We start from the raw sequence: 24333 nt of genomic DNA, 5'->3' as shown, positions 1-24333 counted from the left end.
TAGCACATTCTTATAATCCCAGTGTTCCAGAGGCTGAGATAGAAGGCTCATAATTTCAAAATCAGCTTGGATTATGTAGCAAGTCCCAAGCAAGTCTACAGTGAGGCTCTGTCTCAAGACACAACAAGAACAAAAATTGATAACAGTCTCTTATTTCCATAAGTTTTTAGATTGTGAATTTGTTAAACAAATGTTTCTTGGTTGTAGATTTTCCAGTATTTTCTGGGTAAGTTCTCCATGCAGCCACTGGTAAGCAATAAAGACTTTCTTTCCAGCTATAAGTGTGACCTGCTGGGCTTATCTTGCAACACTATAAGTTCTAAATAAGCTCATTCTTCTCTAGTTTTATTGCAGCATTAGAAAAGAAACTAAAACAAGCTCCTTGGGACAGTGAGCATGTTTTTCTCTCTTAAAACATTTAAAACCCACTTATTTACTGTTATTACTGTGTGTGTGTCATGTATGAAGATATAGAACATGTGTTAGTGTTCATGTGTGCCACAACATGCAAGTAGAGGTCAAAGGATGACTTTCTGGAATCAGCTCTGTCTTTACACCAGACTGCATGCAGGTTGTCGGGTTTGTGGGAAGCGCATTTAACCCCTGAGCCATCTTGCCGGGCCCTGCACTTCTTTTAGACTGAACCACAGAGATACTTGATACAATTCAAGTTTAGTGTTTTTCGGTGTTGAGGGAGGTTGTAGAGACAACCATCGATGGGGTCAGTTGTCAAGAGCACTTCCATAGGACCCGGGTTCTATGCCCAATACTCAACCATCTGTAACTCCAGTCCTAGGAGTCTAATGCCCTTTTCTGGTTTCTGCATGCATGTCGTGCAATACATACATGCAGATAAAACAGCCATATAACATAAAATAAACAAATACATAAAATTCAGAAAAACAATCATAGATGGTACTGTTTCCCTCCGGTCTTACCAGGCTACACGTACTGTTCCGTGAATCTCCTCTGTTGTTAATACTGATGAACGCATTCAGTTCACGCCACCTGGATACTTAATGGCATTCCCCATGACCTCATCACTTAGTAGCTACAGATCATATTTATTTGCCTTGATTCATTATTCATGAGGAGCTGTCCAAAGGTGATGATTGGTTCGAATTCCGTTGTTCTCTTTATAGTTATCAGGCAATGCTTTGGCTAGTATGTGTCTTAGTCAGGGTTTCTATTCCTGCACAAACATCATGACCATGAAACAACTTGAGGAGGAAAGGGTTTCTTCAGCTTACACTTCCACATTGCTGTTCATCACCAAAGGAAGTCAGGACTGGAACTCAAGCAGGTCAGGATGCAGGAGCTGATGCAGAGGCCATGGAGGGATGTTCCTTACTGGCTTGCTTCCCCTGGCTTGCTCAGCCTGCTCTCTTATAGAACCCAAGAATACCAGCCCAGGGATGGCACCACCCATAAGGGGCCATCCCCCCTTGATCACTAATTGAGAAAATGCCCCACAGCTGGATCTCATGGAGGCACTTCCCCAACTAAAACTCCTTTCTCTGTGATGACTCTAGCCTGGGTCAAGTTGACACACAAAACCAGCCAGTACAGTATGAGATTACTTTTGCAACAAAGATAATTTATCGGTTTTCAGAATAATGACAAAGTGACTCCAAAGTGACCTATAAAGCGTTTATTTGTTTTTAAATAACTTTAGGGATTTAATGGACTTAAGGTATGGCTTTACAACCCATTGCAATAGTGATTATTCTTACTGATGCTCAAATAGTTTTGTTTGGATTCTAAGGTTATGTTTAAATTGACTCCTGAGTTCTTTGGACAAAACAGATGTTAGCACAGTAGTCCTGAATGACTCTTCACTTCTGACTGTGACAAGAACTTCCAGGTACGTTCATCTATTCTTTCCCCCATTTATTTATTTATTTATTTATTTATTTGTTTATTTATTTATTTATTTATTTATTTTAATGCGCATGGCTGTTTTACCTGCCCGTACACCACACGTGTGCCTGTAGAGGCCATCAAAGGGCATCGGCTCCTCTGGGGCTGGAGTTGTAGATGGCGTGAGCTGTTGTATGAGTTCTGGAAATTGAATCCCAGGTCCTTAGCAAGACTGGCCATTGTTCCTGCCCCTGTGGGTCATCTGTCTTGTACATTTCCTGCTCCAGACTTGGAGCTGACATTTCTTTGGGAAAGATCAGAAATTTTGAAGTTTTTCTTTTCTTTTTTGTTCAAGATATTAAAAGTGCAAGCTCTGGGCCAGGTATGATGACTTACATCTGTAATCCCAGAACTCTGGTGCTGAGAAACGAACATTTATTTGCAGGTGAAGACCAGCCTGGACTACACAGAAAGACCCTATTTCAACACACACACACACACACACACACACACACACACACACACACACACTTTAGAAGCCCTGGTTTTTCTAGGATAAAGGGCGTTCCTTGTGTGTATGAGGTGTGGGCCAGCTGTTCTGTGTCTTGCCCTATTCTTGTCAAAACACTGAGCTGTAAGCCATTTGCCAGGTAAGCTGTTCTCCCTGATTTGGGCCTTTGTATATACTGGTTTCTCCTTGAAGGTCTTTCTTGTTTCTCTAACTCTGCAGACCTTGTCTCTTCTGTGAGTCTCGCCCAACTTTGGTAGAATTAATGACAAGCCTGTCATTTTAGGGAGCTTGGCAATTTGTTTCAGGAGTTGAAACAGCATTAAGAATTTATTAGTTAGCTTCCTTCCCTGAGGGCTGCACACACATCTGACACGTGCATGCACAGGGGCAGCTTCCCAAGCTTGCCAGCCTTCTCTCATTTCCTGGTCGCTGACAAAATGTACCACAGAGCTCTCTAGTTAATAACTCAATGATGCTCACGGAGCAAATGTGCCTCATATGCACCATCTTATTACAGCCTTTGAAGGAGGTATTATCTTCATTATACAGATGAGCCAAAGGACGCTTGTGGAGTGACTACAGTTTCCACAACTAGGCTGGATTTCCTCAGAAGATTGGACTCCCAGGGTTTGAGATTTGCTGTCTATGACCCACCCCATTGCCCAGAGTTGCCGGGTGAGCGCACCGCTTGGCCATTCACCATTGTTCTTCCAGCGCCTGACACAGGAAGGACAGACAGCTTGAGGTGCCTATCAAGCGGTCTTCCCAACTCTTGGCCCAGTTGTTTCACATTAGCCAGAGCGGCGGAGGGACTCACGCGCGCCCCCATCTCTGCCGCTCACGTGAGGGCCCCACCCATTCCGCCCACTCCTCCACCAACCCCGCCCGGCCACGCCCCTCCCTCCGAACAGGCCCCACCCACTCCCGCCCCGCCCCGCCCCCACTCCGCGCACCGCCGCGCTCGGGTCCACAGCTCTATGGGGAAAGCGGCCGCTCTGAGCCGAGGCGGCGGCTGCGCTGGCCGCTCCCGCGGGCTCTCGTCGCTGTTCACGGTTGTGCCCTGCCTATCCTGCCACACGGCGGCGCCGGGCATGAACTCGTCCACGTTCGGCTCAGGGCCGGCGCCAAAGCCTCAGCTCCAGCCTGTGCAGGCACCAGAGCAGGAGTTGCTGTCCGAACAGGTGTGCCAGCCAATTTCTGAGCCGGCGTCGAGATCCGAACCTGGCTCCCAGACGACGTCTGTGCCAAGGCCCCTAGGGGCTGGGCAGGAATCGGAACTACAGGACTTGTGGCCAAGGTCAGAGGCAGGCCCAAGAGCAGAGCCTGTGTCCATCATCAAACCTTCACCAGACCTGCCATCCCCACTGTGGTCAACAGCAGGGAGTTTGCTCGTGGCCAAACCCGAGTCCAGGCTGGTGCCAAAGACCCAGGCTCTTCTGCGACCAGTACAGGCGAAGACTTCTGCCGGGAGTCCAGTGTCAGGGACTGGTGTCCAAATGGTCTCACCACTTCTGGACACCTACAAGGGTTGGCTCTTCAAGTGGACTAACTACCTGAAGGGCTACCAGCGCCGCTGGTTCGTGCTTGGCAATGGCTTGCTGTCCTACTACAGGTACAAGTACCGAGGTGGGACATCTGTGGTTGGAGGGTGGTGATGGCCGGCCTCGACTCTGGGATGTCACCATAACCCTTCTGAGAGGTTTGCATGAACTTCTGTGGAAGTAATGCCTGGCAACTGCCAAGGGAAGATGTGACCTGTGGACACAGCCTCTGGCAAGCCAGGGTTTAAAAGGATCATTAGGGGGATGGAGTGGAGCAGGTCCTTTGTCCCCCTCCTGTTTTGGGAGTTGTGGACCTGGGAGGACAGCCAAAACCAGCCCTACAGAGTCCTTGCTGTGTCTGGTTCATTGTGTTCACAGAGGGAGGTGGCTAGTGAACGCCACTCTCAGGAAGGGCTGCAGGTCCCACCTCACCGGGTCACTCCGTGAGTTTCCTACCCTTGCTGACACCTGCAGGTTGCCAGGCCTTGGACTGGGACTGGCTGACCCACAGGTGTGGCAGACACAGTCTGTACCCATTGGGACCCCAAGCTGACATTTTGTGCAAAGCAGATAATGCTTTCCGGTTACCCTTCTCATTCCAGAAGCAGCGTGGGGTTCAGAGCTGCGGTCTGGCAGAGACAGAGCTGACACTGCCTTCTGCTAAGGCCGGATAGAAAGGGGCACTTCCCTCCCTTTCACACTAGCTGTTTTCTGGGAGTTTAAGCTTTGAGATCTCAGGTCACTGTAGATGGGAGGTTCTCAATCTAAGAGGGTTGCTGCGACAGTGTCAAGGTGACCACTGAATCCCTCCTGAGACAGGCCTGAGGAAAGTGCCTGAGGGATGGCTTTTTTTTAAAAAAAAGATTTATTTATTTTATTTATATGAGTACACTGTAGCTGTACTGATGGTTGTGAGCCACCATGTGGGATTTGAACTCAGGACCTTCAGAAGAGCAGTCAGTGCTCTTAACCACTGAGCCATCTCTCCAGCCCAGGATGGCTTTTCTAAAAGTTTCCATGTGAGGATGGTGAGGCTGGTCCAGGGTCACTCACCAAGAAGGCCTTCTTCACTGTTAGACAGATTTCCCTCCATGTTGTTTGCTAAAGCGTGAGTTTCCCCCGCTAATAGTACTTGAGGTTCTGCTGAGCCCTTTGGAGACAAGGTGTCTGGTTTGGAGGCTTGCTCGGTATGGCATGGCTGAGAATGTTTGTGCCCCGCTGGTTAAATGTGGCCCTTGTACCCAGTTGAGAGGTCGTCGCCGACCTCGTTTAGTTCCATGGAGGAGAAGGCAAGATGAGCCAGAGTGCGTCCTACTCGCGTGGTGTCCCGGCCACTGGGCTGTGACCCGGAACACACTGTCCTTAGAGTTGGCATACCACTCGAGCAACAGGAGATCCTTTCCAGATGTCACTTTTAACCCATATTAGCATACACTCCAGTCAGGCGACGATTTTATCCAGCTGTGCAGTGATGAGGGCCTTTCTGTGAGTCGCTGGGTTATTTTTTATCTGGAGGCAACGTCAGCCGTGGTCATGCTTCATTCGTTCATTTCACCCCTCCGGCCGTGGTGCGAGACAGGTGCCGATGCCATTTTATTTCACAAGGGAGGATTCTGAGGCTTGAGAGGAGGAGAAGGCTTTGTCATCTGGTCGCCTGCCCGGGCATTTTTGCTCAGGGCCTCACCTCTAAAGAGCAGACTCTTCTGGACGCTTGAGTACTAAGAAATGTCAGTTTTATTAAAAGTGTTCTGAAAGATGGAGTCGGATACCCGAGACTAGGGCCCATTCCGCGACTGACCCAGTGTATGTGCATTCTGGATTCCAGCCTCCAGGATTGTCTGTGTTTAGTAGGAATGCTAAGCTGTGGGGGTCAACATAGGACATATGGCCTCGCCTCACACTGGACTGTTGTGTTTCCATTAGAAGAGTAATATTCTCATATTCTCACTTCTCCTGTATAGAGAGTTGGCCTTTGAAGGATGTAGAGTCTGTGGGCCACTAAGAAAAAAAATTCTCATAACTTGCTGACAACATTGTAGAGATAAGCTCTGGTTTGGAAAAGGAAGAAGGGGGAAAGTTTCTCTCTCCAGTGCACGTGCCCGTGTGTGTGTGTGTGTGTGTGTGTGTGTGCACGTGCACACAAGACCCACTTCTCTCAGTTCTGTGGTCTTGTTGAGATGTTTCTGGAGACCACGTGGACACAGTTGTTGCTTGGCTCAGCTACTAGAATGCATGGTCCTGACATTTATCCATCCTGTTCACAGTGAGTCCAGATTCGGCCTGGGTCAGCCTCTCTTCTGCTCTGCTGCCTAGAATTTCCAGCTCCCTCCACAGCCTCTCTGCTTTGCTCTCTCCTGGTCTGTTTTCTTTGAGACAGTCTCCCTGCATAGTTCAGGCTGACCTTTAAACTCATGACCTTTGTGCCTCAGTCTCCCCGGTGCTGAAGACTGTACCACTATCCCTGGCTTCCTGTCCACACTTCTGATCCCATTTTCTAGTCAAGCATAACCATCCCACCACTGGGTCCCAGGCCCAAGCCCCTTCCAGGCCTGCCGCTCATGATCCTATCAGTAGCAGATACCTTCCAGAGTGCTCCACTGTAGCCAGTGTGTGTGTGTGTGTGTGTGTGTGTGTGTGTCCTTAGCCTCCTTCACAATGCTGTGGTTCTGTTTGTATTCAATAGCCACTATCTCAGTAGTTTTTCATAGGATAAGATCACGGTGCCTGAAACAATTGAGAGAGAAAAGACAAGCCCTACTCTAACCTATGACCTCTTTCTCTCAGGGTTGTGAGGGGCAAGGTCCCTTGTCTAGGTGATGTGGTTGAGAAAGAAACAGACTTTTCTCTTGCAAGCGTCTGTTGAGTAAGGCGGTCCATTCCTTACTCCCAGTATCTGGGAGGAAGAGGCAGGTAGATCTTTGTGAGTTCAAGGCTAGCCTGTTTTATCCAGCAAGTTCCAGGCTAGTCAGGGCTACACAATGAGACTGTGTCTCAGAAGAATAAAACCAAATAAAAAATGTAAAACTCTTAACTAGGTAAAGCTGAGTAGTAGGAGAAAATATGGGGCCATCTTTTTCTTTCTTTGAATAACAGAAATATTTTACTAAGGCACGAGGCTTACAGAAATGTATTTCCAGACAAGCTGTATAAAATGGTTGCAAGGCATGTTTGTTTGAAGTCTGGAAAGGCATCCTTGGCATCAAACCACGTGACCTGTGATTTTGAATATTCCCGTTATGGCTCAGACAGCTGAGCTGATTCATATGTACATATAAATAGAGATGGACCTGGCTAAGAACATACCCTAAAGAACTAGTTCCCTGTTGTTTATTTATTTTTTGGATGAAGGGGAGTGCATGACAGGTCTGACACCCACGTGGAGGTCAGAGGATGACTTTCGGGAGTCAGTGAGAACTCCTTTCACTGTGTGGTTTCACTGGACTGACCTCAGGTCACTGGATGTGGCAGCAGGTACCTTTACCAATCATGACACTGGTCCTGTTTTGCTGCTTTTAAAAAAAAACATATTTTTAGATTAACTTAATTTTTGTGTGTGAGTGTTTTACCTGGATATGCCCACTCGCCACATGCTTGCCTGGTGCTCCTGGGTCAGGAGAAGCCATTGGATCTCCTCAGTCAGGAGCTGCAGATGATGTGAAACACTATGAGGGTACTGGGACTCAAACCTGGGCCCTCTGCAAGAGCTGTCAGTACAGCCATGCTCCTAACACTGCTATGAGATCCTCCTATAAAGGAGATGGGAAGCCGGGCGGTGGTGGCGCATGTCTTTAATCCCAGCACTTGGGAGGCAGAGGCAGGTGGATTTCTGAGTTCGAGGCCAGCCTGGTCTACAGAGTGAGTTCCAGGACAGCCAGGGCTACACAGAGAAACCCTGTCTCGGAAAAAAAAAAAACCAAATCCAAACAACAACAACAACAACAACAACAAAAAAAAAAAGATGTCAGAGATCTCCTCGTAAGGCTCTGACTCCAAGATACTGTACTTACTCAGGAACAAGATAATAAGAGCAAAGCAAACTTATAAAGGTCCATGAGACTTGGTGGGCTATAGAAGCTGGCAGCAGATCAGACTGAAAGTCTCTTCTTATACACTCAGGCAATTAGGCGGCATATAAGATTGGGGGCCGCATATGGTATGGCCCTTGAAGAAAAGATACAGCAAAAAAGTTAGATTGGCTGGGCTTATACTGATGGACAAAGAGTGGTGTAGATAAATGAAAAAAAAAAAAACAGAATAAAGTTAGAAAAGTTAGCTTGTACAGGGAGGGACACTGTGGTGCCATATGACCAAGAAACAGAAGAACACCAAGATTAGATGTACAAATAAATTCTACCAAGGTACAAACATTTATTATGCCCAAAATTGAATAATAATTGCAGCTGTTTTGGCCTGAAGATTTTTTTCTTGGGCCTAATGACAATTAGCACTCTGACCATTAAAAGTTGATAATATATTGCTTGGGACATGGCAATCAGCCCAGGCTGGCTTGGAGATTTTCTTTCTGTCTGGTGCCCTTCAAACTGCCAGAGCTACCAGCCTGAGGACGGGCTGGCATGCTTTGGCAAAGTATGCTGCTAGATTCTTAAAAGTCAGGCTATGGGGCTGATGATGGAAAATGATTGTAGAAGATAACTCCGCTCTGTCACTGTTTATCAACGATGACTGAACTTGTGACCAAGAGGACATCATGACACATGTCTTGGGATAAAAATGATATGATTCCTGTTTTGGAGCAACATGAATCTATCCCTGCCTACCGAGTTCTTTTTAAATAAAGAAGCATTCTGACTGTCAGTCAATCAAGTTGCAAGATTTCCCCACCACCACCCCGACTCCCAGGCCTGACTCATTCCTGCCTCTATGACTTATCTCCTCTGTGGGTCCTGGCCATGGCTGGGGCCACCCCCTGCAAATTTGTGGTCATAAAATATAGTCGAGGTGCCTCCATTGGGTATTCTGGAAGGAAGAGCTCAACTTCAAAAGTCTCTGCCCCAAAGAGGGGATCTTGGGGACCAGCAATGACAACATGAAAATAGAAATAGGGGTTCTGCTCTCAGCGGGCTTGGCTTTCATGCCAGGAACTGGTTCCAACAGCAAATACTGGCTTTTCCCATGGGCCTGTGAGGCAGCCTGGCTGTCCCAGCAGCTTGTATTTTTACCTCACAGTGCCTAAGTCAACAGATGGGTGCAGTGACATTCCTGTTAGCAGGAGTCTAAGGACATTGCTTGTGAATACTGTCACATGTCAGTGGTGTATCTGGGAGGCACGGGTCACTGGGTACAGTTTTACTTCCTTCCGACGATGTGGTAAGATATAAGGTGGAGGACGAGGAGCGTTCTGTTGACTAGCACCCCTAATTATGTGTCTCTTCAGATCCCGCCGGGGATCACAGCTTCACATGCCAGTTTGTTGTTGTTGTTGTTAGTTCCCGTTGTAAGCATTTCGTTCCTACTTCTTGTCTCCCAGAGAACATTTAATGAAATGAAATTAGGGAAGAATTCGTAAGTGATACAGAATTTCCTAAGGTATTTGTCCTGACAAGTCATAATAGAAAAATAAAATTATCAATATGACTTTTCTCATATTCACAAAATTGACGCAGTGAGGCAGAATCATGTGTGTGTGTGTGTGTGTGTGTGTGTGTGTGTGAGACAGTTGTTTGCTTGACCCCATAAGTGACTTTTGTTTCTCAGTGGATGATTTCAGATGGAAATATTTTAAAAATGTTTTTATTCCCCATTCTGGTCTATCCTCAGAAGTGGCTAGGCTGGTTAACAAGAAGTACCTTAAAGCACTAGCCTAGACCAGTGTTTCTAACCGGTGGGTTGTGACCCCTTCCCCATGGGGTTGCCTACCAGATGTTTACACTGTGATTCAGAACAGGAGCACAATTACATTTGTGAACTAGCAACAAATAATTTTGTGGTTGGGGGTTACAACATGAGGAATGGTATTAAATGGTCTCAGCATTAGGAAGGTTCAGAACCAATCTTGGGGGGAAAAGGCGGCATTCAAGTGAGAATACGATTTAAATTCTTGGAGCTGGAGAGATGGCTCAGTGGTTAAGAGCACTGACTGTTCTTCCAGAGGTCCTGAGTTCAATTCCCAGCAACCACATGGTGGCTCACAACCATCTGTAATGGGATCTGACTCTCTTTTCTGGTGTGTCTGAAGACAGCTACAACATATTCATATAAATGAGATAAATAAATCTTTTTAAAAAATTAAATTTTCTGGCTGAAGACCTTTGCATATTTGATGAGCCAGACATGTTTCAGAGTGGGTTCAGGTAACAGAATGGCTCAGTACGTCAGCCCCCAGAGAATCCTGCTCATTCATCTCCCCTGAGAGCTCAGCCTTCCAGAGCCGGCTCCTGTGGAGGCTGGGCCCCCCAAAAAAGAGTATCGTTTTTGATAATACTTAGTTGATGAAAGATGGAGAGCCAAAAGCCCATGCACAGCAAAGCGCCCTGGAATTGTGGTGCTTGCGTGTCTGTGGGTTAAGGCATCGAGGCCCCTTTAGGAGGCAGCCCCCTGCTGTGGGACTCAGTTTGAAATGCTCAGAATTTCATGCATTGAAGCTGAGGAATACACAGATATGCATGTGTGTGACTGTGACGATGCGTGCATGCTTGTTTGAAGTGTTCTTGTGTAACATTTGCATGAGGCGGCTGCTGCCGACGCTGTCCAGAGTGATACACGGACAGGGGACAGTCCGGAGGTGTGCTGTGCGTGCCAACACTTTGAAGAAGTTCTGGTGACAGGAACTGCAGCTTTCTCCATGAAGCCTCCTCTGAACTTTCCTCTTTCCATGAATAGCTGAAAACCTGAGTCATGCTGTTGCCTCCTCCCTCCTCCCTCCTCCCTCCTCCCTCCATACCAGATGGAATGGATTCCCAAGTCTCTCCTGTAGCCCTTGTCTCCACCCTGTTGCGGCATCATAGCTCTCTGCTTAACTAGCACCCTGACTTCCAGCCGCTGTCCTGGTCAGTGCCTCCCTGCCTTGGCGCTGGTTTCCCTGATCCCGGTGGCTCTGTCTAAGAAAATGCATCCCTGCACTGAACCTCTCTAAAATACCTGCCATGGCTTCTGTTAACACCCAGGACTGAGCCTTTGTCCTCTTAGAGCTTACAGGGCGTGTCCGTGGGCATCTCCAAGACAACACAGGAGGCTCCTTTCTCAGCCCAAGGTCTGTGCCATGGGCTGCTCATATTCAAGAGCCCTGTCTAGCATGTACCTAAATTCCAGATTTCCATGGGGATCAGCGTATGCCACATTGTATCAACAGCGGGAGCATCACTGTCAATTAAGTAACAGCAGGAAGCTCCCCTCACCCCTGCTGTAGCTTTAATTTTTCAAAGCCACACTTTTAATGATGGTTCTTAAGTGTTTTAACCTCCCTTTAGCCCACCACTTACCAGGTAGTAGAAAAGAAAGGATGCGGAGGGGGCTGGGGGGGGAAGTGGACCTGTTTAGAAAGGTTTGTTGGAGCTCATACTGTCTGTGTTGTCAGGAAATCAGAAGTTCACTTCACAGGTTATCAGGGGCAGCTCCACCCACTCACAAATACTTCTCGAATATACCAGCAATCCAGTTCAGTAGAGTCAGGACAGCAAAGACAATCAGCAGCGGTGGCACGACCTCGCAGAGGCAGGCCTCAGCCTCTGCACGAGTCAGCCGTCAGGACCAGGGCCAACATGGATGCCAGCTCCTTGCTGTGCCTCTCAGTGAAGCACCCAGCTCAAGAAGCATTGCAGAGCTGGCTCTGCAAGCGCTTCTCACGGTCCGTTGAGTCCTACGTATGCATATGCTCCTCCGAACACCACGTGCCTCAGCATGTGAGTCTGTCTTAGCAAAACTCCCCCTGAGTTTGTATCAGTTGACATCACTCTGCCAATCAGCCCAAGTCCACGGAAGCGGCGAGAAGCCACCCGCACACCACCAGAAGTTTTTTTGGTGTGTTTCTCTGTATGGAGTCACAGCAAATGGAGCCCCATGACACAGTGTAAGGTGGACCAGTGAGCGAAGCATCCTTCGTCGCGTGCCCTCTCACGTGCTTGCTTTGGCGAAACACCCTTTCACCTGTGTCCGCTTCAGGACAACAGTTCTGCACCTGTTTGCTTTCCAAAGCACCCTTAAGTTCCCACTTCACCCCGCCTCCAAATCCAAAGCTCCATTCCAGACTCCGATCCGGTGCTGGTTGTAGAAGCAGGCCCTTGGAAGGGTGAGCATCCTGGAGCCCGTGTGCGAATCCTTGCCGGCTCACCCGTGGAAGTACTCCCAGGCCCACTGAGGGCTAACCCCACTCTGCTTCAAGGACAGTGAATGCTTCCCCTAGGCTCTGAGTCATGGGATGTCCTCTTGCTTCTGATCAGACTAAGGCAGATGCCAAACTATATCAGTGACTCGTCTGTTGCTACAACCAAAAACAACTTTTAGAAAAAAGCCTTTATTTTGGTCTTTGGTTCTAGAGGGAGGGCCCAGACTGTGTGCGTACATGGGGACAGCACGGAAGCAGGAATGGGAAGCTAGCTCATTACAGCTTTATCTTCATACCGGAAATGGAGAGAGCAAACTGGGACTGAGGCTGGCTGTAAACTCCCAAGTGACACGCTTCCTTCAGCAAGGCTCCTTGTCCTAACATTTCCACAACCTCCCCAAGCATCATGGCCGACCGGAGGCCCAGAGTTCAAATACACGAACGTATGGCGGTGCATTTCTTGTCCACCATACCAGCTTAGTAGGGTCCGCACATGTCCATCTAGTCTGTAGCTCTCCATCTGCCACGCCTCCTATGGGAAAACAAAACAAAAAAAAAAAAACTAAAACAATAACAAAACAACCAAGGAAGGAGAAGAAGAAGGAGAGAAGGAGAGTCAGGGGAGGGGGAGGGGAAGATGTAGTAAAGAATGTGAGGGAGGTGCTAGGTTGTTTAATCTCAAGTGGGAAAACAGCAAGGAGAACAGGCAGGGCTGGGAACTGACAGCCCTGAGCAGAACAGGCACTCGATCACAGACCAGGTGTGCTACATCAAAGAGCAGGTGTCACCACAGAGAAGTGGCTACACTGGGTCCTTTTTTTTTTTTTTTTTTTTTTTTTTTTTGTATGCAAAGCTCCCCAGGCCACCATTAAGCTATTTTTTTCCTGTGAATTTTGATCATCCAGCAATGTTTTGCTCCTCCTGGGTCCTCGTTCTGGGCCACACCTGTGCATATTTCACACTGATTCTGACTCCTAGCAATCGACTGCATTCTTGGCCCACTGCCTGAAACCCAATAGGAGCAGATGGCCTTGCAGAGCTGGCAGGGACTCTGCCTGCCATGCTGTGTTATCCTCTGATGGAGCTGTGGGCACTGCTCTGATATGGGCGGTGGCTTCCCTGAGTTCACTAGGTACACACATCACTCACTGCCCGTGCAGCGGTCCCCCTCCAACTCTTCCTGGGCCTGACCTGCCTCATAGTCCGCCAGTACTTGATGCCAAAATCTTGGCCTGGCAACAATAACCAAGGTCATGTGTGTGCTCCTGGGTTGGATCTACCTGGTTCCTTAGCAACAGTCTGGAGGAACCATGCCTGGGATGCCATCCGGTGTAGTGGCATTTGGCCATGCACACTTAGCGAGGTGTGGGCTTCCTCCCCCGCTCCAAAGCAGAGGCTGCGTCTTTACCTTGTAGGGTCCTCTGGGATGCCTGGACCTTCATACACTCTCAAATGTCAGAGAAGTGTTTTTATAGAGAAAACACTTCCCGGGCTAGTGGTGCAAGTTAGGGATGTTGTATGTGCTTAGCATGCGTGTGTGTGATGGTGTGTGTGTGTTTAGCATGTGTGTGTGCAATGGTGTGTGTGCTTAGCATGTGTGATGCCCTGGGTTCAATCTCTAGAGTCAAAAAAAGCAATCAAGCAAGAAAATAGTGCTTTGTGATATTCATCTCTTCTGTGCTATAAAGACCCAATACTTGGAGGCCAGGAGCTCAGTCGGTAAAGTGCTTTTGATTTCCTAGAATCCCCATTTTTAAAGTCTGGGCATGGGCTGGAGAGATGGCTCAGCAGTTAAGAGCACTGACAGCTCTTCCAAAGGTCCCCAGTTCAAATCCCAGCAATCACATGGTGGCTCACAACCATCTGTGATGAGGTGTGATGCCCTCTTCTGGGGTGTCTGAAGACAACTATAGTGTACTCACATATAATAAATAATTAAAAAAAAAAAAGGTCTGGGCACGGTGACCCGGGTTTGTAATCCCAGCACTAGGTGGGTAGAGACAGGTGGATCCTTGGGACTCACTAGCCAGATTACCTAAGCTGCTTGGTGAGCTCCAGGTCTACCAAAGTAGATGACAGCACCTAAGGTTGGCCCTTGCCTCCACATGCATTTGTGCATACATGCATCTGCAGATATGTACACCCAGACTAACAGGTCAGGGGAGAGGGAGAGGGAAAGAGAAAGAAAGGACTCAATATTCAGCCTGAATAATTCCAGTAGCCCGGAGGACCATTGCCGTAGTCCAGGGGGAGTTGCGGGATTTCCAGGGAAATAAAGTACATCATCTGGGAGAGGAGAGTCTGGGATGGGGATGAACAAGGAGGCCCAGGATAGAGAAGAGAAGTCCAGGGTGGGGATGAGGAGGGTACCAGGATGGAAGAGAGGCTCCAAGATGCAGGGACGGGTCCTGGCTGGAGTATGCGTATGTGGGAGCCGGCAGGAATGGAGGAGAAGGGTCCAGGATGTGTGTGTTGTACTAAAGGTCACTTGAACCCAATGCCAAATGCTTTACAGAGGGAGGGAGGAAGGTTCTTTTGGTCAAGGCTGGGTTGTCAGTGAATCATAGGGCAAGGAGGAGGAGGAGGAAGAGGAGGAAGAGGAGGAGAGAGAGGAAGAGGAGGAAGAGGAGGAGAAGGAGGAAGTGGAGGAAGAGGAGGAAGAGGAGGAAGAGGAGGAAGAGGAGGAGGAAGACATTCACCTCATGATAGACAGGAAGCAGAGAAGGGCCTCCCCCAGTGACCTGCATCCTCCACACCTCTCCCCATATTCCAGAAAAGCCATCATGAATGCATCTCTGGCCTCGACTGGGAGGCTGCGTGGTTGACTTGTGTTCAGATGAAGCCTGCAGAGATGGGATTTTTTTTGTTATTGAATGTCTGTTGTATTTCATAGCTTGTAAGAACCTTTGGAAAGCAGGGTAACAGGGGCTCCAAATCTTCCTTCTGTCTTCAGGGACTGGGCAAAAAAACCTGTCCTGCCTGAATTTAAGGCCTTTGGCTTTTGGAAGAAAACTTCAGTGTGATACACAAAATTTGGCCTGAACAAGCTCCCCCTGTACCTCCCTCCTTGTAGCACGTTAGATTTAATAAGGACCAGATCCTGCCATGGTGTCCACAGTGTTCACACACGTTTTACCGCCATCTGATGACAATCCAGAGAGGAAGAGGGTGAAATCTATGGTTATAAGTGAGAAAGCTGGCACAGGCCCTGGAGCAGCAGCCCTGTCATCGGTGTCTGAGCTGAGATCTGATCCCGGGGCTGTGTGGTGCGCAGCCCCTGCTGAGAGCCTCACCTTAGGGATGGAGATGGCGCCTTTCCTCTGAACTCAGACACCTGCCTCCCTTTGCCTCCGGAGTGCTGGAATTAAATATCTACACCATTGCTGACAAGTTACTTTTGCTCATTTTAAAAATCAGTTTTTTGTTCTTGGTGGTGTGGTTTGTTCTTGGAGGACCACAGCCTCCATCAGGGTCTTTGCAGTTTTTGTGTGTCGTTGTCCACCCATCTGCTTCCTTCCACTGCTTCTGTGTTATGTCCTGGAAAAGCCAAGTGTCAAGCCAGCCCTTTCCCCTGCATTTTCTTCTAAGAATTTTATAGTTTTGGAACTTAAATTTAGGTCTTTACTCCATTTTGAGTTGAAAACAAACAAACAAACAAACAAATGGAAGCCTTAGAATTAGATGCAGGGCCTTAATAAGCATTTGCTCTCTTCCTGAACCACACCCAGCTTCTGAGTTCATTTTTGCAGATGATCAGATAAGGTTCCAGACCTGCCGTGGGGAAGCCAACAGTCCCAGCACTGTTTTCTGGGATCCTCCTTAAGGTTTCTGGCACTAGCACATCAGCGGTCCCTAGAGCACATACGTAGGGTGGAAAGCCTCCTGAAAAGCACCGTGCTGGTCAGAGCCACACACTGCTGCTCTCAGTCTTAGCTGCTCCTTCGTCCTCTGTGGGGTGGGGTGGGGTGGGGTGGGGTGGGGTGGGGCGGGGCATAAATCCAAAATGGCTCCCAAATCTTAATCTCTCTCTGTCTCTGTTTCTCTGTTTCTCTCTGTGTCTCTCTGTCTCTCTCCCCCTTTGTCATGTGTTTGTATGTTTGGGGTGTGTGCTTGTGCATGTGGAGACCTGGGGTTGACCTCAAGTGTCTTCCTTGGTCACGCTCTGTAGTAAGGCTGGGTCTCTCGCTGAACCAGAAACTTACCTATTCAATCTAGCAAGTCAGCTTGCTCTAGGAAACCCCAGGGTCCACTCTGTGCCCCCCGCCCGCCACACCCTGCATATAAGTGGGTGCTAGAGAGATCTGAACTCGGGTCCAAACCCCATGCAGCAGAAACTTTATATCCTACAAATCTCTCTGCATGAGATTGATCCCCCCCTTTTTTTTTAACATGCTGGGGACCAAATCCAGGGCCATGCATTTGATGGGCACGTTCTCTCCACCCAGCCGCGTCTTCACTCCCCCTGCGTGAGCGAGCGTGTGGGTGGCAGCCTGTAAGAAGGCAGGTGGCCTCAGAGGCAGACTCCCAGACTCCTCAGCTTGCCGTGCTCCTAGATCAGACAGCTTTATTCCCCCACAGGCTACCTGGATGGTTTTAACTTGGTTTTTCAGCAGCGCTGGGTTAGTCTTGAGTAGCTGCAGGTGGCTGAGGCAGAGGGGACCAGTGAGGTGGAGCATTCCTCAGAGAGCGGGAGGAAGAGCAGAGGTCACAGCAGGCACGCAGCCCTCGTTCTGGTCCACATTTCACACTGACAAAATCACAGCTGACAGCCCCATCGTTCCTTTGCAGATGGGGAGGGAAAGCATCTACTCTGCTCAGGGGTTGATCCTGCAAAGCCCAGTGGCAGATGCATAGCTGTGGATTGCACCTCATAGAGGGCGTCAGGAGCTGCGGAGAACTCACGCTCACAGGTTCTGCTCTCCCTTCCAGGGACCACATGTTTTATCGTTTCTAAATCAGATTTATTCCTTGCCGGTTTCATACGCGTGTACCATGTACCCCGATGGCATCCAGCCCGGCTCCCACCAGCGTGAGCACCCTGACATGTTCCCCTTTCCCTTATGTGCCAGTTCTTTACCATTCCCTCACGTGCCTTAAGTGCAGTTAGAGCTGCCTGCACACCTCTGGCAAACCCAGCAGCAGCCACACCCCCAGGAAGAATTATCCTCCCTCAGCTTCCCAAAGCTCCTCTTTTCAGGGTAGAGCCTCATGGCCCCTCCCCCACTCACCCCACACTGACTGACTTATCTTGGGTGAATCTTGTGCAGATGAGTTCAGTAGCTGCTTCTATCCAGAGGACAGTGTTTCACGGCACCGCTCCCCGCCCTCTTCCTCTCCCATTCTTCCCATCCCTCTTCTGTGCTGTCCCCCGAGTCCTGGGGCAAGTGTGGTGTAGGTGTCCAATCAGAGTAAGTGCTCTGCAGTCACTTGGGCTCCGTACTGTGACTATTATGAGTCTCACACTGACTGCATTTAGAAGGCAGGTTTATAACGAGTAAGTTTAGCGTAATGGGCGGGGTTGCCCCCCCCCCCCCCCCCCCCGGGCCTGCCACCTCCTCAGTCATGGGCTTTGGCGGGCTTACAGTACTAGGCTTGAATTCCCTCCTAAGAGGGTGCCTCAGATTCAGTGATAAAGCAACAGGTTACCCTATAACAGTCATGCCAGCATGTACCTGTGGGCACAGCTTCCTAGCAGCAGGCCACTACTGTCAAATGCAGGGCCCACTGCTGAGTATGTCCACCGAGGGCATCCCATGGCGCCCGTACACCTTTTAGTACCATGAAACAGGAAGGAAGTTTTCAGGTTGATTTCTCTGTGCCTGTAACCAACATATGTGGTGTCTTTAGCGATAGAGGCTTACGGTCTAGGAGCGGTAAGATCCAAGCGTGGTGGCAGTAGCTGTTTTGGAGGCCACCTTAGCATTTAGCTCATAAGGAAATACGTCACACTAGGCACAGAGATTTTCATTTTAGTTTTGTAAAGGTTTATTTTATTTTATATGCATCAGCGCTTTTCCTGCATGCATGTATGTACACCATGAGCATGAGCTGCCCACAGAGGTCAGAGGAGGGTGTCGATCCCTTGGGGCTAGAATTATAGATGATTGTGTTCTATCAAGTGGGTGCTGGGAATTGAACCTGGGTCCTCTGCAAGAGCAAGTGTTCTTAACCTCTGAGCTGCTGAGATGTTCATTTATTAACCCATGTTTTCTGGGAGAAGCTCGCATGCTCGTGCAGGGTATCTTTATTTAAAGTCCTGAGTCAGTTGAGGGAAGAAGAGAAGAAAGAGGCCTGGAGCTTTCTTTGTCAGACCAGGCTAGCCCCAAAATTACACAGAGCTTCCTGCCGCTGCCTCCCATGAGGAACACTAGGGTCAAAGGCAAGCACTACCACTCCTGTCTTAAATTTAAAATTTATTTCCCCCTGTCCCTCTCTCCCTTTTGCTCCAGCCCTGCTCACTCCGGCCCCACACTCGCTCCAGGCCCCACTCAGGCCCATAGGTTCTTTATTTGTTTCTCATAACACACACACACATGTTGGGACTAAACCCCGAGCTTCCTGTGTGATAGGCACACGCAGCACCCCTGAGCTACTCCTCCTGCCTGGACCAGTCCTCAAACCAACCATACTTTTGCTCATCACTACTGACCCCAGCCTCTGAGCACAATCATGGCTCCTGTGACAGAGAAGCCTCTCCTCTCTAGGACAAGCCAGTGTTCCCTCCACAGCTGAGCTGGGGAGCCATCCAGGGATGTTGTCCTATCACAAGGCTGGACTGTCCCTGTCCAGAGAGGTTCTCTCAGAGTTTCTGTGGATTATCCATTGGTGCAGGACCAGTCACCTCAAAATCTAGAAGCTGAAGGAAACCATTATTTCCTGGTTTCTGTGAGTTAGAAATTCACGAGTGGGGGGACTGTTGGAGGGCATTGGGCCCTGTCATGAGGCTGCTTCATCCAAAGGCTTGACTGAGGCTACAGCTGCAGGCCTCACTTCTCAGGGCAGTGACTCACGCTGGCAGAGGGTGAGTGGCTGGCAGGAGGCCTCTGGCTCTTTCCCTGTGGTCTCTAAAGGGTTGCTTGAGTGTCCCCTCCACATAGCCACCAGCTTCCCTAGAGACAAGGATACATGAGAGAGCGAGGCCAGAGCCATGAGCCACCTACCCAGTGAGTGCAGTGTCCTCGTGATCACACACGGAGGTCCTGCTCAGAGGAAAGGGAAGACTACAAGGTCTTCTTTCTTCTCACCAGTGAACAGCCCTGCTTTGCAGATTGGAGAAACAGAAGACACCTCCCCACCCCGCTGCTGAGTACTCGGTAATTGTTTTACCAGTGGAAAAGATGCTTCAGAATGCCGAGGGTGTTGCTAGGCTCCTGAGAGCCTGACCGCCACCCTCATTCCTAGAGTTGCCACAGCTCTGGAAAACAGAGTTGGTGAAGGATGAGAAGGCACACTTGAGGCTTCTTTGGGAAGTGGCCACACTGTGCACTGACCTACTGTAGTTCAGGGATCTTGTCATGGGGAGACCATCGTCTGAGGCAGACTTCCTATTCTTTCTTCATTCAGTCCATGTGAAGGGGGGGGTTCACAGGTGTGCAGTGCTGTGAGAACCCAAGGCAGCAGCCTCCCCAGAGGCTTGGTCCCTGCTCGAGATGCAGGGCCCAGCCTGGGCCTCAGCAGCCCTAGGACAGTGCCGTGCTGACTAGGAGCAGATGTTTCATATGCACACTGTGCCTGTCCACCCTCCCTCACCCTCGTGGGGCCTTTGATTTTATAGCTGCTCCTGTATTTTGACAGTTTAACTGTCATTGGTCATTTGTGTTTTGATTAAAGCTTTGTGAGAGTCACCTTTACATTAGATTATTTAAGCTAATATTAATGTCACTACCTGCGGCACCAGAGGCTTCCGTGTGTGTGTGTGTGTGTGTGTGTGTGTGTGTGTGTGTAAATTCTGGAATAGATTAGGAATAGATTATCCATAAGGTCGTGGTGTAACATATACATGTGATTGGCCTCCGTGTGTTAAATTTGGAATGAAGCATTCCCTTGATTGATCGAGTTGTGGCATTTCTGCCCTCTGGTTGGGCAACTGATATCACCCCCTGCCCCAATTTTTCTTGCTTGGTATTTTCTCTGGTTTGTCTTCTTGCTGCTTGAGTCTTACAGGAAAGGACAGAAGAAGAGCAGAGCTTCAGGGCACCCTGTAGGTGGTGACAGCCGCTGCCTGGGTTATGTGATAACTTAAAAAAAGAAAATCTGTTCAACTATCCTGAAATGTTCCGTGTAGGAGAACCCAGAGTCACAGGCCCACGGCTGCACTTTAAATAGAGCCCTCCCCGTGCCCTGGGGTGTCGCGTCCACCCTCGCTGGCAAGGAATGACGCAACACAGGAAGATCTTCTTCAAGCAGTTTACTCAAGACCCTTGTACTTCTTCTCCTTCTTCTCCTTCTTCTGACCCCGAGAGAATCAGCCCAGCCCTTAAATACTAATAGCCAGCCAATCAGGCTTAGCCACGTGGGCATTGCTGATAGGTTGTATCCACGTGGAAGGCGCAAGACTCAACAGGCTCCACCCAAATAAGGACTTGTTAGCAGTTAACGACAGTTAACGACAGTTAACTGGCAAGCAGCTCCCTACAGTTCCTCCTCTTTCTTTTTAAACACGCATTCAGGCGAGAGTAGAGGTTTGACCTCTGATATATCATTTGCCCATCGGGTGGACTCATGGACCTTGTTTCGACGCCCTTCTGAGCCATCAGCCCAGTGGATTTCGTCAAACCCATCCAGTACCTTTTGCTCAGAGACGGGTTCTGGGGTACCAACCCGCGTGCAGCCAAACATGCTCCCCTCAAGGGCTCTCCAATCATGGGCCCTTGAGTGCAGTGCTTAGCCTCGCATCCTGAGCGTGGAAAGCATCTTATTAGGCCTTCATAGCTGCCAGCCAGGCCTAGGAGGACTGTCCAGCTTCAATGGCTGTGAATGCCTGTACCATCATTGCAACCTGTCTTTGTTGGATACACCTCATCCTGCAGATGCACCACAGGCAAACAATTGAAAGTACTATCAAAAGGATGGCAAGGGCATAGTTTTCATTTGCACTTCCCTCCTCTTTAAAGGTGAATAAGGTATATCAAGAGACTTGTTAGAACTAGAAAGACAAGGAAACAGTTTAGTATCATGGCGTATCGGCATGGGTCTCGGGAACACCGACAAGATCGCCCATCTTGGCTCCATCTACACCAGCATCAATGTCTCTGCCGAGAATCAGTAACAGCAGGAGGATCTTCATTTTTATTGCAGCGTCTAGTCAGCCGCTCAGGCACCCACAGTGGATCTTGTTGAGTCTGAAGAAACACACAAACAGAACCTCTTGCCCACGCCAACACTGGATCAGGGCCATGCTATAATCCAGTAAGCACATCCTTCCATTTAACATAACCCTTCAAGGTATTATTAGGGCATTGGTGCCGATCAGCTGCAGCCAAACCATCATTATCCAGATTCAAAATTTTTAAAGTAAATAATGCCAATGAAAGTCGTTCTTTGGGTGTTCTACCATATCCAATTCCCTCTTTTTGTTTTGTTAAACATCCCTTAAGGGTACGATGAGCACGTTCAACAATGCCTTGGCCCTGAGGATTATAGGGTAGACCATGATTCAAGATTATATTCATTTGCTTGCAAAAGGATTGAAAAGACTGAGCTGTATAGGCAGGGCCATTGTCTGTCTTAAGCTGTTGAGGTTGCCCCCAAGCCGCCCATGCTTCAAGGCAATGTGTAATAACGTTACGTGTCTTCTCTCCACTCAAGGCTGTAGCATGAATGATGCCAGAACAAGTATCCACAGAAACATGAACATATTTTAAAGTTCCAAATTCAAAAATATGAGTAATATCCATTTGCCAAATTTTTAAAGGTAGCAAACCTCTTGGATTAATTCCTAAACTAGGGAGATGATTATAAACAGCACATTGTTGACATTCGAGCACAATTTGTCTGGCATCTGCTCGGGATAATCCAAACCTTCGTTGCAAGGTCTTTAAAGGAATATGAAATTGCTTATGAAAAATTCGGGCATTTTCCAAAACAGAACTCAAAAAGGCATATTCCATTCTAGTGCAACGATCAACCAGATCATTTCCTTCACTTAATGGGCCAGGTAAGCCTGTATGAGCTCGAATATGTTGTATAAAAATTTTTGACTCTCTCAGCCAAATGATCTTTTGTAACTCTTTTTGGCCGAGCACCTCCATAGCCAGACGGAAGGGGCTGTCCATGTATGTCCTTAAAGGACCTACACTCATTAGCCCAATGATTTCCCTTTTTGCACTTGGGACACAACCCAGGTTGTCTAGGGTGTAGAAAAATTTCACCTGTGCCTGTGCTTCCTCTTTCCAGACATTGTTTTTTAAGATGGCCCAGCTTTCCACACCTGAAGCAAGCCCCTGACTGTGGCTTCCTATTCTGTGTTAATTGCACCACAGCCGCAGCAAGACCTGCATTAGTCAGCGGCCCTCCTAACTCTCTGCACGCTTTCATTCATTCCTCTATCCCCTTGTTTTTGAAAGGGGTTATAGCTGCACGGCACTCCTTTGTGCATTGTTCAAAAGCAAGCTGCTTTATTAGGGGCCCTGCCAAATCCACATTGCCAAAAATTCTGGTGGCAGTCTCGAGGAGTCGAGCAACAAAATCAGAGAAAGGCTCCAAAGGCCCTTGAATAACCTTAGTAAGATTTCCTGTTACCTCCCCTTTATTGGGGAGGGACTTCCAAGCTTTTATAGAAATATCATTGACTTGATTGTATACTTGCACCGGATAACCAGTCTGTTGGTTGGCGTACCTTCCTTGACCCAGGAGCATATCCCTATCCCATTGTGGGTTGCCCGCCACTATGTTAACTGCTTCCTGCTCAGTTGCAAATTCTATAAGGAATGCTCTCCAATCAAGGTATTGTCCTGGGCTTAGGCAGGCACGAACCAACGAACTCCAATCCCCAGGAGTCATACAGTGCCTAGCGAGAGCCTCAACTTGAGCCACCGTGAAGGCAGCAGATGTTCCATAATTTCGAACTGATTCGGCCAGAGATTTAATAACTTTAAAGTCTAAAGGCTCATGACTCCTTTGCCCTTGTGGATTCTGAAACACTGGATAAGCTAAAGAGAACTCGGTGCGAACCTGTGACCAAACTTGTGGACAAAAGGAATTCCCTGTACACTGGGTAGTCTCTAGATAAGGTGGAGGAGTGGAAGGTGCTGGCAGGGTGGGGACGGCCACACCCATTGATGGCGCTGCCACCCCTGACTTATCTCTAAGTTTCTTCCTCTGTTTTAGGCTCACTCCCTCCAACTGTTCAACCAGAGCATGTATCTCCTCCTCCTCAAGATCAGAATCTTCCGAACTGAAATCTCCTAACCCTTCTGAGGCAGGGTAGAGAGACTTTGCCCCTTTTTCTTTAACACTCTCTGCCTTTTCTGATCTTTCCTCTTGTAAAATTTCTAAAGCAGTTTGTCCATCCTCTACGACCTTACAGCATTTTTTATCTTCTAAACAGCCCCTAACAAGCTTCCAAATAGGTTTTACTCCTCCTTTGAGTGTGCCCTGATCCCAGGCTAAGTCCAGATCCTTCCCTAACCTATCCCAGCAGTCGACCGTTAGGCTGCCATAAACAGCGAACCAGGGTGCCACGGTATTACATTCATTAAGAAATCTCTCTAAGGTCGATTTCTTGATCTTTAAATTCTTTGATAAAAGCAGCTCCTGAAGAGCCAGAAAAATTGGATGAGACTGTGAGGTCCCCATTTTAAAAATTAAGGCTCTAAGTCCTTTTACAAAAAGAAAGCAGAAAAAAATGTAGGACACTGCTATCAGAGCAGGGTCCATAAATTGTAACTCTTTACTTTTCACTAGGTTGCTAATCTGCGAATTTAAACCTCCACGGACTTTCACTTTCGGTTTGCCTTCCGCAAACTTTTCCCTCCCTCTTTGTTTACAGAGAGGAACAGGCTATCCGGTTTTTAACGTCCCTTTTGTCCCACCTTGCCTGGGAACTTTATTGTCTCTCACCAAGAACTTTATTGTCCCATTTAACCTGGAACTTTATTGTCCTATTTAACTGGGAACTTTATTGTCCCATTTAACCGGGA

The 24333-nt window shown here is 48.4% G+C and overlaps 1 protein-coding gene across 2 annotated transcripts in view; it reads left to right on the top strand.

The window, feature by feature from the left end:
- The first annotated feature begins 3330 nt into the window (after positions 1-3330).
- The window catches only part of Osbp2 (oxysterol binding protein 2), a 154282-nt gene continuing 133279 nt past the window's right edge, over positions 3331-24333 (top strand). For both annotated transcript variants that reach the window (XM_052199114.1, XM_052199113.1), the window contains exon 1: positions 3331-3983. In XM_052199114.1, coding sequence (XP_052055074.1) covers positions 3349-3983 — 635 coding nt within the window. In that variant the 5' untranslated portion in view covers positions 3331-3348. The remainder of the gene's footprint in view (positions 3984-24333) is intronic.

This window comes from Apodemus sylvaticus, chromosome 11, assembly GCF_947179515.1.
Source record: "Apodemus sylvaticus chromosome 11, mApoSyl1.1, whole genome shotgun sequence".
NCBI classification, from domain to species: domain Eukaryota; kingdom Metazoa; phylum Chordata; class Mammalia; order Rodentia; family Muridae; genus Apodemus; species Apodemus sylvaticus.
Note: the sequence above shows the minus strand (reverse complement) of the source record. Positions and strands in the feature narration are given on the sequence as shown.